The following is a 14,624-nucleotide window of genomic DNA, read 5'->3' as shown; positions in this document are numbered from 1 at the left end:
AATGTTCAATGCGAGTTTGAAAGCAGCATCAGGAACTTATGCGACTTGTTCCTGTAAACGGCACTTAGAATGCTTTATTTTGAAGGCGGAACACAAGACTTCCTGTTCCCATCGTTGCTTTACTCGCCGCTCTGCTACAGGCCGGTCTCTTCCCCGCGGGCTCGTCCAATCACAGCTCGCCGCCTGAGTGGAAGTTGCTCGCTACGTCCTCATACAAATCTCTGTCAGTCAGAGTTGTGGCGGAGTGGATCTCCGCCGAAGAAAACTTTACCCAGCTTTTGTTTTCGCCGGGGGAGAAAGTTGTCGGAAGTCCACACAATGTCTCCGGGCGGCTGGACGTGACCGGGGCGCCACGGTACGGACCCACACCATGACTTTGTTCCGTCGCGGGCGTCGGACCCCGCGGTGTCTCTGCTGCTGTGCGGTGTGCGGAGCCTGCCACGCAGGCAGCTAACCTCTCCAAAGTCAAGAGACGTCTGCCTGCACAACACAAGTGGCCCGCGCAGTTTGACTGAGGTGACACGCTGCTTTGTTCCACCGTGGACTTTTGTTTTCCAAAAAAAAAAAAAAAAAGTTTGTGCGGAGCCATGATGAAGGTGAGCAGATACTTGCGGGGCAGTGGGAGGGTGCTCGCCTTCGTGTTCGTCGCCTCGGTCGTCTGGCTGCTGTTCGACATGGCCGCACTCCGCTTGTCGATCAACGACGTGAACAGTCAGCTGCTCAAAGAGCGAGTGGTGAAGGAGCGGGAGGTGTTCCGGCAGCTGCCCCGCAGCACGCAGGCGGCGGCGAAGAGGAGGTTCCGACACCCGGTGCAGAGGGTGGACGCGGCCGTGACGCGCGCGGCCAAAGGACCGATCAGCTCGGACATCGATGTCGCCCGAGTGTACAGACAGGGAGGCAGGAAGCGGGGGCCGGTGCCGCCGGACAAGAAGGTCAAATCTCTTGAGCAGCAGGGGGACAATCTCCCCAAGGCTCACCCCTCTGAACCTGTCGTCCCTGCCCCGCGTAATGTCACGTCCAGGCACCAAGGTGGTGTTGCTGCAGAGAAGAAAGCAGTGAACTTGGACCTGCATGGTGCAAAACTAGAGAAAAGTGGCGCTGTGGGTGTGTCTGATAAAGTGACACCACCCGCAGGAGTGTCTGAAAGAATCCTGGTGCCACCAGGTGATCGGAAAAGGGAAGAGAACATTCCAACTGGAGGTGTGCAGAGCAAATTGGATTTGGACAAATTGGATTCAAAGACAAAGGCAAAGGCAAAGGGAGAACTGGAACCTGGAACCAAAGCGAGGCAGCTGAGGACAGAGGAGGCACACCCTGCTCAAACAACATCCACACCTGCCAAAGAGGATGTCAAAGTTAAACAGGGGAACGTGAACGTGAATGAAGAGCGGCAGCCTGTCGGGGGAAATGGTAAGAGCGATGTAAAGTTGACGAAGGAGCCCCCCGGACCTGTCATCAAGGAGTCGAAGGACAACTCCTCCGCAGCCAGGAAACCATCAGGGGTCCACAAAGTGCTCCCTCTGGACGCGACTCTCACCCCCAGAGACGCCAACGCCGTGGGCCAGTTCGGTCAGGCGGCGCTTGTTGCCAGTAACGAAGACGAAGAGGTGAGGAAGAGATGGGACGAGGGGCATTTCAACGTCTACCTGAGCGACCAGATCCCGGTGGACCGCGCCGTCCCGGACACCAGGCCCGACACGTGAGTCTCCATCTGCACATTTCACCTCTCAAACAGCTTTCTATCAAAAGGCTGAGTTGTCTCTGCTCTGCCTTTCCAGGTGTGCGCAGACTCTGGTCCACGACGACTTGCCTTCCACCAGCGTGATCTTCTGTTTCGTGGATGAAGTGTGGTCCACGCTCCTCCGCTCTGTGCACAGTGTGCTCAACAGATCCCCCCCGCACCTCCTCAAAGAAATCATCCTGGTCGATGATTTCAGCACCAAAGGTAACGGTTGTCCCGAGGGCTCCACAGGTCGAGCGCATCACCTCCAGCGACCTCCACCAACACCAGGAAACTTATTAATGACAAAAGAGATATTGGCTTTTTTTATTCATTAATTGGAGGCAGGTTATTCCTTCTGGGTGGTCTACACTTTGCCAAAAAACATCACATCTTCTGGAGTTAGGTATATAATAGTGCTCAACATTAATGCTCAACATTAATGCTCCATTGTTCATGACCTACAATGAGTTTGCAAACTAATGTATTAAAGGTAATACATTAATAATGATCAATGGCAAAAATACAAAAACTTCCTGTTCTCTGGCTTTTCTGGCTGCGGGTGTTTGGTTTAGTAAGTTATTAATTATTATTCATTGAATATTTTTTCCTATTATAGTTTTTACAGGGACTTTTTTGGGGGTCCAGTCTTTATTTACTGATAGTAGTCAGGCAGCACACTTACTGGTAAGGGGAGATAAGATAAGAAAACTTTATTGATCCCCCGTTGGGCGAAATTAAAATTTTACTCAGAAGTGAAGCAGCACAAGAGGAACATGTAATAAGATATGAAATAAGAATAGAAAATGGAATCTAAGGTAAATAGAGGTGATTGGCAAATTCTCATATTTGACTGTTTGGCGTGTTTACAAATACAATTATTGTTGGGTAATTTTGAATTAAGTCAATTTAGTCATTGATCCTGGACGTTTAATTTGTACCTCAGCGATTCTCATGATCATGAAGTGGTGCAGCTTTTCTTTTCATCCACATGTAGTTTAAGTCTGATGTTAAAATCACATGCTGTAGTTTCACCGCTCTCTTGTTCTCCGGCAGACTATCTGAAGCAGCCACTGGACACCTACATGTCCCAGTTCCCCAAAGTGCGAATCATTCGTTTGAAGGAGCGAGAGGGTCTGATCAGGGCCCGACTGGCCGGAGCTGCTGTTGCCAAAGGTAAACACTGATCGATCGGTACCTGTTGTTGTGTTTAATGTCTCTGAGTGTATAGCCTTTTAAAGAATTCACATAAACGTGTCAAATCACACGAGCAGACTTTTTACTCCTTGTGAGTGATTTACTCTTCCTATGATGCTGCTAAGTTAAATAGAAGTATGTGAGTTTGTGCACAATGCCTACACTGGATGTGTGGGTTGCTTTGCTTCATAAGCTTATAGCTGTAGGGAAAATTCACATCAGGCAAATCAACACAACATAATCAGAAGCTCTGGCCGCAGACGTACAGGTCAGTGGCCATGTTTCTTCAGCTCTTGTGCTCGCAAATGAGCTCATCAGATAAGAGGAAGTATGTCAATACTTTTCTAGGTTGAAAGGATTAGTAACCGGAAAATAACCGGTGGGCCGGAATTAGTGTTTGGAGTTTCTGTAAACCCAGAACACGCTCTCTCAGACAGTAAATATTGGCACTGCGCGACAGTGTAATCTTTATTGTCTGTTTACACATTGCTTTGTTTAACACAGTGATCAAGTGTTCAAAATAACCGAAAGGGAAAGTTCATATGTGTAATAGTTATTATTATTTTATTTATTGTCATACTTTTCAGTAGAAACCCTGCCAGACTTACACCTGTGTCACTAGTGTAATTTACTATGTACAGTCATCAACAAACACCTGCCTCTTCAGTGTTAGTTAGTGGGCCGCACTGTTGATGTCTATTTGTTTAACTACAGCCGGATGTTTGCTTTCCTCCTTTTGCAGGCGAGGTTCTCACCTTCCTCGACTCCCACGTCGAGTGTAACGTGGGCTGGCTGGAGCCGCTCTTAGAGAGAGTCTATCTGGATCGCAGGAAGGTTCCCTGTCCAGTTATTGAAGTCATCAGCGATAAGGACATGAGGTGCCCGAGTGAAACCGCATCTGAGTTACAGACATGAGCCAAACAAGGGCCGCAGTCATGTATCGTGTCCGGACATTTTCCAGAGGTTGCCGTTCCATATGACGAACCCAGCAGGAGGTTGTCCGAGTTAGACACGTTCACAACAGCAGGAAAATCTCTGGGACATTCTGTGGTGTCTTGAGTAGAGCCTGCAGGAGGGGGGACACGACGATCATTTTCCAGAGATTTTCCTGATGTATTCTCACATGGGCTCACTAGGAAATGTTCTAGAAATTTTACAAGGGGGGGCTGTCGGGAAAAGTTCCAGATAATGTCTGGAGCAACATCTGCAGACATTTACTCTTTCACATGCAGACCCTCCGGAAAAGTTCAGGAAAATGTCCAGACTCCAGAATGTTGAATGTCCAATGGAACAGAAAATCTGCAAAATGTTATTTTGATGTTGGAGCTTCTTTCTCCTCAGTTACATGCTGGTTGACAACTTCCAGAGAGGCATTTTCAAATGGCCTCTGGTGTTCGGCTGGAGCGCTTTACCAGAGGAGTACATAAAGAAGAACAACATGACCATCTCAGATCCCATCAGGTACCTCCACATCTTCCATGATGATACTTGATCATTGTTTTACTTTTTCCATCCATATTTTTCTCAACATTTGTCTTTCTTGACTCTAACTAACATTTAGGTGTTTTTTTTATCCTCCAGGTGTCCAGTTATGGCTGGAGGCCTTTTCTCCATAGACAAAAAATACTTCTATGAGCTCGGTGCCTATGACCCAGGCCTGGATGTGTGGGGTGGGGAGAACATGGAGATTTCATTTAAGGTATAATGCTCAACTAATTCATACATGAATACTGGCCATAGCTAGTACACAGAACTTCCTTGACACGACTCCTTATCTCACATTCGAACAGATCTGGATGTGTGGAGGGGAAATTGAGATCATCCCCTGCTCTAGAGTGGGACACATTTTCCGAGGACAGAACCCATATAAATTCCCCAAGGACAGGCAGAAGACGGTGGAGCGCAACCTGGCGAGGGTAGCCGAGGTTTGGCTGGATGAGTACAAGGACCTGTTCTACGGCCACGGCTACCACCACCTGCAGGACAAGAAGCTCACCGACATCGGCAACCTCACGGAGCAGATCGAGCTGAGGAAGAGGCTCGAGTGCAAGAGTTTCAAGTGGTACCTGGACAACGTGTATCCGGACATGGTCGCTCCTCTAGTCAAAGCGGAAGGCATGGTGTGTGAACTCCCTGCAACAGCTTGTGTCGCCTTGTTTCATTTTGTCTCTGTTTACTCTCAAACTGTGTTAACATTTCCCTAAAGGAAAAAAAAGAAGAGAGCTAGCCATGAAGCTATTGTTTTCCCTGCTGGGAACCACTTAACGAAGCCGAACCAAACAGAGACTGTGTTTGTGCTCAGTTGGAACAAAGAATAACTGTGTGTTAAAGCCTTGACAACATTCAGTCCGGATTCATCAAAGTATTGAAAACAGCAGCAAGTAAACAAATGTTTTCAGCCTCAGTAAAACTTCCATTGTCTCACTTCTCCCTGCAGGTCTTCAATCGTGGCTTAAGGAAATGCCTCACTCTGCAGAAAGACTCCCTGTCCTTCGAGATATGTGATCTCAGTAAACAGGTAGGTGTCTGTATTTCATTTAGAAAATAAGCACTTTTTATTAAAATAAGTGATTCAATTATCTGACATTTTTAGGGACTGTTCTTAAAAAAAATTCTTAGTGCCTCTGAGTAGAGTTTGCACATTTTATCCTCCTGACTGTGGCAACAGGACTAGACGGAGTCTAAGACCGGACCCAAGCCACTGTAAACAAGGGTGGAGTTCAAAACAAGACCAGGCCTTTCTAAATGTGGTCTTCTTGGATTTAAAGCAGCCCCACTGAGCCATCATTCAATAGTTTTTTTCACTCCGCTATTTTTGCTCTTGTGTGTTTTTTTTAGAGTCAGCACTTTAATTACACCTGGATGAGGCACATTCGCCAGCACGACCTGTGTGTCGCTCCCCGAGGCAAGAGCAGCGGCTTCGCTCTACAGTTGTGTGACAACACCAAGCCTGAACTACGCTGGTTCCACAAATCCACCAACTCGGCTCTGGTACGTTGACTTTGAGTGTGTGCCACATTCTACGTCTACTGTCTTTATAGTGTTACCTTTCCCGTCACAACTCGACAACAAATAATCTGAGATCGAACAACAGGATTGTCCTGCTACGAATCCATTAGAAGCTTAATGTGTGCCTTGTTGTGGGATCAAAAGCTTTGTTCATTAATTGTATTTCCTGTTTTTATCTATATGAAGGCGGAGCACCTCATATCAGAGTTTGTTTCCCACCACATGTGCCTGGAGGCGGGTCCTCAGGGTGACTCTGTTTACCTCAACCCGTGTGTGCCCAGCAACGCCTTCCAAAAGTGGCAGTTCACACACTACCACACTTTGTGATGACACCGACCAGGGTTTTTCTACGTGTTGAATGTGCACTATAGAGACCGTCAGTGGCCTCACACAACAGAAGGGTCTGTGGTGCAAACCTCAAAACACAGGACTGTCCAGAGGAGGCTGGAGACGCGTTTGGTGGCATTAATAATAATAATAATATGTTGGTGTGGGGATGTGCAATGTTTCTAATGTCCTTTTTTCTATTCATCAACGTGGACTGACCTTGAGTTTATACGCTAGTGCCAGAAACATGAGGGAATGTTTTTTCTGGTTGGGGAGGTTTGCACAGGAAGTTTCTAATTTCAAAAAAAGATTCTTTATACTGGTATGTTGGGAAAAGTGCCTGTTTTTTTTTTGGGGGGGGGGGGGGGGCTTGTTTGTTTTTTAACTGGGTGAAAGTTCATAGGAAATTACTCCAACAAACTATCATTTGACTTCCAAAGATTAACAAAGAAGTGCCTCATTAATCGGAAGTGTTTCCACTGTTGGAACAGTGATGATAAAATGCATGTAACGTAGAATTTATTTGTTTGTATAAAACGTGTCGCATCTATTTTCCGATGTCATGTTCTTTGTTCGATGAGGCACTTTGGGAAAATGGCTGCTTCTCTGGTTTTTATTGCCGTGTTATTTTAGGTGTAGATTTTGTTTTGAAAGCTGTTTTTGTATGATTTTTGTTTTTCGTCACCAGGGGGAAGTGTTGGTTCGTTACGCCCAGTAAACCTGTGTGTGTGATTTCACGATTAAGTGATCTGTCGTCACTCCCGTTGTACCACAAATTTATGAATATGCATTTTCATATGAAAGTAAAACTGATGACGATAAAGATTTCAAGCATGTATCTCTTTATTTTTGGGGTTATTTTCTTCTCCACTAGCCATGAGGCTGAGTGGATTAAGCATGTATGTGTAATTAATCACTCAACAATACTCACCCTAATAGTTTCACTACTCCAGAGTCTCTCTCCCCAGGGGTTCAGATGCTCAAGCTCTTATACCAAACAACATCTCGGTTGTTATAGCTAGTAGGATTATAAATCTCAGAGCTTCTTATCGGAGTAATCTGCTGTTCAAATACCTGCCTTACGTAATGATGTTTTCAGGCTGAACCCAAAAGAAGAACCAAAAGTTCCTCTTGGATATGAGATGACTCTTTCCTCTCCAATTAGGAGGCAACACAACAGATAGAAACAGGAAACGGTTCGTTTAGAAATCTTGCTTGTTATGTTTGTGACACCTGCAGATTTATATAAAAGATTTTTCAATACCTTCTACAAGTAAGTTTTAGAGCTAATGAATATGAAAACTTTTATTCTGGTTCATGTCCAGCAGTGGGGAGGGGGTTCCACCTCATAAATGCATTATCATGTACTCAAACTCCTCTATCCTCTGGCGGGTGTTGCCTCTGCGGATCTTGCGGTAGGACACAGTGCTGTACGTGGAGGTGGTGGTGAGGTGATCGAAGGATCTCTGGTTACCGGCGCTGCCGCTGGATTTCTTCGGCAGTGGCAGGGTGGAGTAGCCCGGACTGCAGCCCCGGTGAAACCCCACGGGAGCATGCAAGTCGCAGCCCTGCTCTGGCTGCTGGTCCACCTTCATTTGTCTGTCGACTGATATCTGGAGTTCGGCGCTGGGCGTCTCTTTTGGGACTTCTGTCTCCACGTTCTGCCTCGTAGAACTCTCCTCGTTAGTTACAGCCATAGGTTCAAGGTTTGGTGTCTGAGCCCCGAGCACTCGTTCCTCCTCAACTTGTAGATTTGCTGAGAAGAGAAGAGAGAGAAACACCTCTCTTGTTTTCAATACCTCAAAGTCAAACAATCAACTTCGCTGCACAATAATACTAAACTCGTCTTACCTGTGTCTGGTGATCCATTCTGTCCAGCCTGTGTTTCTATATCTGCATTCGGTAGCAGAGATTCTCCACTGGTGCCCGCCAAGTGTCCAGATCCTGGACCAGCTTCTGCTCCAGGATCTGGAGAATCTGACTGATGCATATGTTCAGTTTCACACATCTGGAGCTCTTGGCGTTCCTCTACTTGATCTGCCAGGATGAACTGCGACGACGCTTCCATCTCCATCTCTGAATTCTCTTTGTCACTGGAGACGTCTGCTCCTCGATCGCCCTCCGTCTGTGGGACGGGTTCTTCAGCTGCTTCATTTGCACCAAAATCACAAGATGTGTCGTCTTTCGTATTCGGATGAGTTTGGTCCTCGTCGCTGTAGAACACAGAGTCATCTCCCTCCTCCGTCGACCACACGTCTCTCTCCTCGGGCTGATCCAGGGTCTGCAGGGCCTCGAGAGTGATGCCACCGATGATCTCCAGCACCTGGGATACCAGAGCATTTTCTTCTTCCACCACCAGTCTCGGGGGCTTTGGAGGCACTGGGCTTGTCTCCATCTCTGTCCGTCTGTTTTTCTCTCCTCTGTGCACGGCTCTTTGCAGAGTGTTTGTTGAATCAAAAGTTAAACATCCTCAGACTTAGCATTTTTACATCGACCGCTCCGATCCAATGTGTGATCAAATAAAGAATCGGTGCAAGGTCCAGCTCTCCAGTGGTACGACCATGTCATTCTGTGTGCGTGCTGAAATCACTGGAGAACAGGGGTTTTGTTGTGGACCCAACAAAGGGTCTTTGTTGCTCTGGCATCTGCATATGGAGTGATTGTACTCATTCTTTTTAATCTCTGCTGGATGACCACCTTCCTTCTGTAGCATTTTGAGTCTGGATTAACCTCGCCTATAGGTTTTATGCCCTGCCACGTCTCATGTCGTGAGTTTTAAGTGCTTAAAGATCTTAAGTAAGGCGCCTGAAATGCTGTCATTACATTCTGAAAATGTATGAACGGTTCGTGCTCGCTGCACACAGTGGTGGAAAGCAACTCAGTACATTGACTCAAGTGAATGGTATTTTCAATGATTGTACCAGTTTTATCTTCCTCTATACACCGACTCAAAGTAATTCACATGCATCTGACAGCCATAGTGACATTTTGTTTCAGTTTAAGATTATACACTGGAAAAATAAGATCATTTTTAAATGTTAAACCAGTGGTTTCCAAACAAGGGCCCTTTGCCACATTTTAAATGACAGTAAGTTATTAACAGTCGAAGACTCATGTAGATTCATGGACAGATGGGAGACCCTCACTGAGTGTGTTTTTTTCCTCTCCACTGTCCATGTGCTTTGTTAGGGAATTGTTTAGTTTCTCTTTTATAATATTGTAGCGTCTCAACCTTAAGATGTGATGTAAGTATAATGTTTGTTGTGATTTATATACAAATACATTTTTAATATGAATGACTAGTAAAAACTGGGTTCTACTCAACCATCTACAGCAGTGAAAGGCTGCGTATGTATTGATGCATCTGTTCACGTATAATAACGTAAAATGTCTGCATGCAGCACAACTTGTTTTTATAATAATCTAAAAAAGGTATTTTGTGCCATCATTGAACCATTTCATTTCCTACTTCATGATACATCTTGAAAAAGAAATGATCCCCTGCTCACATTTGTTGATTCAAAAAAAGCAGCTAAATATATCATAATGTAAAATGCATGAGGTCCAGGTGTCTCTCACTCTCTCAGCAGGAAACCAAAGAAGTGAGGTCTATTACAGGAAACGCGTGGTGTTTCGAGTTCCACGGCTTCAATTTGAAAACGACCATGCTCTCCTCAAAATAACATCAGTGTCTGTTTATGCACGTTAGCACAATGTGTGTAATACCTGCATCAGAAACCACTGGCGGGTTCAGAAAACTGTATATAAGTATACAGTATTACAGTATTGGATAAGTATATTACTTTGAAAAGGCCGTTTGCATACAGTCAGTCTTATATCACAAGCTAAAGCATGAGTCAAAACCACGATTTTTGTAAGAATTTACAAAAAAGCCTTTTCATTTTTTCTGAGTGCCGAGAGTACGTTTTATGAAAAGGATTTTGGAAATGAAAACAGGCAAGAACAGTAGTACTCGTATACCCACATCCTGTTTTGAGTTGAGCAGTGTACACGTGATGTGGAGCTTTGTAAAATTGATTCTCATGTACACTCACAATTGAATATTCAAGGTGTTGCATGAACACATGACACACTGTGATTATAACATGAGAAATGTATTTATTCAAGTAGGAAATATATATATATATATAATTTTGTTTTTTAGACATTACAATCTGATGCATACATTCATTCAAACACTTTACATTTTTATAATGCATTTGTGCCATTAGTCTAAGATAAAGCAGTGAGCCAGGCTCACCTCTTCAGAGTGTCTTCTCTGTGTCTCCACTAAAGCAAACACTTATTATTTTTAAGTTTCAACCGGAACCCAAGTGTGTGTGTGTGTTTACACTTCACTGCAAAGTCTCACAGCATTAAAAACCCTGTTAACCCTTAGTATCAAGTAGAGACGAGGAGCAGGTGAACAACAGAGTCACTGGGCGTTCGTCCCCGTCTCCTCCTCTTCGACTGATCGTTGGAGTCCCGGGATCAACCTGAGGATGTGTTTGCGAACACTGGCTCGCCTGCCTTTCCTGGGCAGGGTCCCGAACAAGGAGGAGATCCGCGTCTCCTCCCACGAAGGCGAGAGGGAGCTGCTGCTGCTGCCGGCGAAACTGGAGCTGCTGGAGCGGCTCAGGGTGTGATGGTGGTGGTGGTGAAGGCCGGAGCTCGGTGCAAACCTGCCGGAGCTGTCCGGTGGGGGGAAGTCTCTGGGGAAGAAGCAGTTGTCGTCTGTGGAGCTGGCTGCACTGCAGGGGGCCGGAGAGCACCCCTCCCCGAACACACTGGCCTGGTCACTGTCATCTGTCGCCGCACTCCTGTAGCTGCTCTCGCTGGAGAATCGCCGGCCACAGTGGCCCGTGGGGGAGCCCATCAGCGACGAGTCCATCGAGAGGTGGAAGCTGCTGTCGTTGAAGTCACCTGAAAACACAGATAAAGTCCCTGTTACTGAAAAGCTCCAGCTGCCGAGAAGTTCGAAGCAGGAACTTCGTCAGCGTTCATATCTCTGTGGGGGGGAACTCCTTCATCTAGATTATCTGGAGTTTACACTTCAGCTCACATCACGAACAGCGTGGCTGTGGACAGACGACACTGGCTGTGAGAACGGAAGTGCTGTGGTGTGACAGCTGAGAGAACACTCACCTCGCGTCAGGCGCTTTTCCTGTAATGTGAGCGCTTGCAGCTCCAGCAGTTTCTCACGTAATGATTGCTGTACGGGCAAAAAACAAAACACCAGGGTTTCACTTGAAGTCTTTTTTCTTTTCTTTTTAACTGATGCTTTCAGAACTTTTGCCAACAATTGAAATGACTCAGTGGAGAGATGTTGGGTAGAGTCATGCAGTTGTGCATCAGCAGGACGACCTGTACTTCAGTCTACTTGTGACAGGGTCGAAGAAACTGACCTTGAGCAGGGTCATCCTCTTCTCCAGCTCTATCTGCTTCACTACATTCCCACACACAGTTTCCATCCTGGAATCACAAAATATCCCTCAACGTTACACACACACACACACACACACACACACCATTTCACCAGAAAACACTGGTATAATACTGTTTTGTATCATTGCTGTCGCTCACTTTAGACTGTTGGTGGATTCTTGTATCAGACCGAGTACGTCCTGATGCGAGGACCCTTCGATGCTGACCCCGTTGATTGTGACGATAACATCGCCTACAGTAGACGAGGATGCAAAAATAAGGGGAAGTTATCACTTACAAGAAGACACGGTTGCTTCGCTTTGTTTTTTGAGCATCAGGGTGTGTGCGTGTGTTGGGGGGGGGGGGGGGGGGGGGGGGGGGGTGGTAGTTTACATGTGTGGTGAGAGTTATTTCTGGTCAATCTGTGTTCAGCAGAAATGGCAGTTGTGTGCGTGTATGATAGTCTTGCGTATCGCCTGTAGATGCTTTACCTGCGGTCAGGCCAGCACTCTCGGCTGCGCTGTCCTTCTGCACCTTGCTCACGAAAGTGCACATCTCCACCGCAGAGCTGTTCTTCAGCTGCAGGCCATAGGTCTGCAACAACACACACACACACACACACACACACTTCTGACCAAACTGCCGAAACAATACATTTGCACAGAAAAGATTAAACATCTAGAGAGAATGAACATTACTCAAAAATTAAAGCCTAAAAATCATGAGAGTGATACATATTGGGTACTTTATTTTAGATTTATTCATAAGATGTTGTAAAGCTTACCTGAATTTCAAACCCAAATGTTTCATTGTCTTGCTTTTCCAGGGCAATCGTGGTCCTGTGCAGGAGGAAAAAGACGGGCACTTCTTTAGGGATTTGTCTCTGTGCACATTGTTCCTTTCAATAAAAATGTATTGCAAAAAAAAAAGCCATAATATAGTCTTTTACATTAGGTAAAGCTCAGGGTGAAACCTTCTGATCAGGTTTGACAGATTTACCTTTGTGGGTCACAGTAATCGACCAGCGAGTTGGTGTAGGTTTGTTTGGGCTGCAAAAAGGAGAAATGCTTCTTTAAAAACAGTATAATGGTTTTGTTTTAAATCTTTGAGGAGGCTAAAGAAGCAGTTCAGCCTGAGAACATGTTGATCCTATAATGTGACATAACTCAGTAGATTAAAATTGTTAAAAGGCTTTTAGGGCAGCCTCAGGGAGCTGCTGTGTTTGTTTGTGCTGAATCAGTGAACCGCTTTAAAAACACTATTGTCAAAGAAAAAAAGCTCCCAAAAGCTCCAATGTTTTGTGATGTTTAACTTAAAAGTAAAAGTTCACGCTACCTTTATATATTTTTTCATCACATACAGTATCACACTTGCGTTATCGTCTCACCTTGCACCCTCTGGGCAGGGAGCTTGTGCTCTGCCGGTGTCGATCATTGTTCCCCCTCAGTGAACGCCGGGACCACAGAGAACTTTTCTTCCTGTGAGTATTGTCCAGGATGTAATTGTCCTCGCTGCCCCGGCGATGAAGTCCATTGAAATTCATGGTGGACTGCATGGTACAGTGGTCCTCAAAGCACCATCCCGTCCTGCTGCAGCGGCGGCAGCAGCTCTTCAGTGACTGTGTGGCCCTGCCCTGCTGTGCAGCCCAAAAGCAAAATGTGCCAAAGCGGAAATCCAGATCATGTGATGACTGTGGTGAACCTCCTTCATGTGCAGATCACAGCCTCTGTAGACCCACTTTCCTTTCCTGTTCACCTCCTTTAACTCCGTTTCTTCTCTTTCTTGATAAGGGCTTGTCTGCTGTTTCTTTAAAAGAATCAGGGTTTTTCTTTTGTATAATTCCCCTTCAAACAGTCCCTTTCCTTTTTTGCAGTCTAAGCGATTCGATTTATGGTCTGTCAGAAATCAGCAATGCATGAGGAACTGCCACCTCATGCCTCCACCGGCACCACCTGCTTCCAGCCTGTCTCACCCTCACTTTGTCAATGGGCTAAGCTTCAGTCTGAGCCTGAGTCCTGCATTCTGCCAGGCAGGGAGACTTGTCCAACAGAAGACAGACAAAAGGCCGATTTAGCTCAGGGCCATTGTCACGCTCCCCGCACAGACAGCATGGGTCATTGGGCCGAAGGCATCAGACATGGTCGGATCAAAAGAAAAATCACACATACACACACACACACACACACACACACACATGCACACAGGCCAGCAGTCAGTGAGACAATGGCTGATGGGTCAAAGAAAACTAAACCACAGTGCACAAACCTTCACCCACTAACACGCCAATGCCGTCAAAAGGTGCATTGTGTAATCTGCAGGAAAAGAATACCATCTTTCACCATGAACAAAAAGTTGCACCACACTCAGTACTGTACGTACAAACTCCACTGAAAGATTCTCTAAGTAACAGATCACATCACGGCACCGCCACCTCCACTGAACCCTCAGCAGAGCTGCTGTCCAACCAACCAGAGGACTCCATCTCACAAATCTCCTTCCACATCATCTACTTTATGTACCGAAAAGTCATAAGGCAAAAGTGACTATAATGGTTACAAACGACTTAAAATATACTAAAATATTCAAGATTCTTGAAAACAATCTTGTTCATTTTATGACCCTGGCAGAGTCGACCCAGACAACTGATGCTTTGTCCGAGGCTGCAACATCCAGTTACCCCCTCTACCCCTCCAAACCTATTTCGATAACCTTACTGTACATAGGCGTCTTAGTGTTTTTACGATGGGAAGGCATTCAAGAGAGTGCACCGCAGTGAAGTCTCTTAAAGCAACTCACGGCAAAACCTTGAGGGGAATGACTCATCCGTGTCGTGCTGATGGCCTCTGCCTTTCAGCTCTATTTCCTCTGTCTAACGGACAAATCCACAGAGCGGCTGAAGATAAAGCGCCAATGAGTCAAGTCAGTTAAGGTAAAACAGAGATGGGGA

General features: G+C 45.9%; 3 protein-coding genes across 3 annotated transcripts; 1 reads left to right on the top strand and 2 right to left on the bottom strand.

The window, feature by feature from the left end:
- Positions 1-188: 188 nt before the first annotated feature.
- LOC118320342 (polypeptide N-acetylgalactosaminyltransferase 5) lies at positions 189-7,076 on the top strand. Its single transcript, XM_035650998.2, has 10 exons — positions 189-1,699; positions 1,779-1,945; positions 2,777-2,896; positions 3,660-3,795; positions 4,259-4,378; positions 4,499-4,616; positions 4,708-5,037; positions 5,355-5,435; positions 5,756-5,908; positions 6,113-7,076. The coding sequence occupies exons 1-10, from the start codon at positions 588-590 to the stop codon at positions 6,251-6,253; spliced, it is 2,478 nt and encodes an 825-aa protein (XP_035506891.2). The 5' UTR covers positions 189-587; the 3' UTR covers positions 6,254-7,076.
- Positions 7,075-8,838, bottom strand: LOC118320348. Its single transcript, XM_035651006.2, has 2 exons — positions 8,105-8,838; positions 7,075-8,009 (listed from the first exon to the last, which is right to left on the bottom strand). Exons 1-2 carry the CDS (start codon positions 8,646-8,648, stop codon positions 7,600-7,602), a joined length of 954 nt encoding a protein of 317 aa, XP_035506899.2. The 5' UTR covers positions 8,649-8,838; the 3' UTR covers positions 7,075-7,599.
- Positions 8,839-10,349: 1,511 nt separating this feature from the next.
- On the bottom strand, positions 10,350-13,335 carry LOC118320347 (cytohesin 1 interacting protein). Its single transcript, XM_035651004.2, has 8 exons — positions 13,065-13,335; positions 12,677-12,726; positions 12,462-12,516; positions 12,169-12,271; positions 11,837-11,930; positions 11,659-11,725; positions 11,399-11,465; positions 10,350-11,176 (listed from the first exon to the last, which is right to left on the bottom strand). Exons 1-8 carry the CDS (start codon positions 13,230-13,232, stop codon positions 10,689-10,691), a joined length of 1,092 nt encoding a protein of 363 aa, XP_035506897.1. The 5' UTR covers positions 13,233-13,335; the 3' UTR covers positions 10,350-10,688.
- Positions 13,336-14,624: the final 1,289 nt, after the last annotated feature.

The sequence above is a fragment of the Scophthalmus maximus genome, chromosome 14, assembly GCF_022379125.1.
Source record: "Scophthalmus maximus strain ysfricsl-2021 chromosome 14, ASM2237912v1, whole genome shotgun sequence".
NCBI classification, from domain to species: domain Eukaryota; kingdom Metazoa; phylum Chordata; class Actinopteri; order Pleuronectiformes; family Scophthalmidae; genus Scophthalmus; species Scophthalmus maximus.
Note: the sequence above shows the minus strand (reverse complement) of the source record. Positions and strands in the feature narration are given on the sequence as shown.

What these genes read in the sequence shown, in the direction of transcription:
- LOC118320342 (XM_035650998.2), top strand. Translation starts at nt 588, where the DNA reads ATGATGAAGGTGAGCAGATACTTGCGGGGCAGTGGGAGGGTGCTCGCC. An exon ending in CCGGACACCAGGCCCGACAC is followed by an intron (nt 1,700 to 1,778) that starts GTGAGTCTCCAT and finishes CTGCCTTTCCAG; the next exon opens with GTGTGCGCAGACTCTGGTCC. An exon ending in ACATGGAGATTTCATTTAAG is followed by an intron (nt 4,617 to 4,707) that starts GTATAATGCTCA and finishes ACATTCGAACAG; the next exon opens with ATCTGGATGTGTGGAGGGGA.
- LOC118320348 (XM_035651006.2), bottom strand. Translation starts at nt 8,648, where the DNA reads ATGGAGACAAGCCCAGTGCCTCCAAAGCCCCCGAGACTGGTGGTGGAA. An exon ending in GAATGGATCACCAGACACAG is followed by an intron (nt 8,010 to 8,104) that starts GTAAGACGAGTT and finishes TTCTCTTCTCAG; the next exon opens with CAAATCTACAAGTTGAGGAG.
- LOC118320347 (XM_035651004.2), bottom strand. Translation starts at nt 13,232, where the DNA reads ATGCAGTCCACCATGAATTTCAATGGACTTCATCGCCGGGGCAGCGAG. An exon ending in CATTTGGGTTTGAAATTCAG is followed by an intron (nt 12,272 to 12,461) that starts GTAAGCTTTACA and finishes GTGTTGTTGCAG; the next exon opens with ACCTATGGCCTGCAGCTGAA. An exon ending in GAATCCACCAACAGTCTAAA is followed by an intron (nt 11,726 to 11,836) that starts GTGAGCGACAGC and finishes TTGTGATTCCAG; the next exon opens with GATGGAAACTGTGTGTGGGA.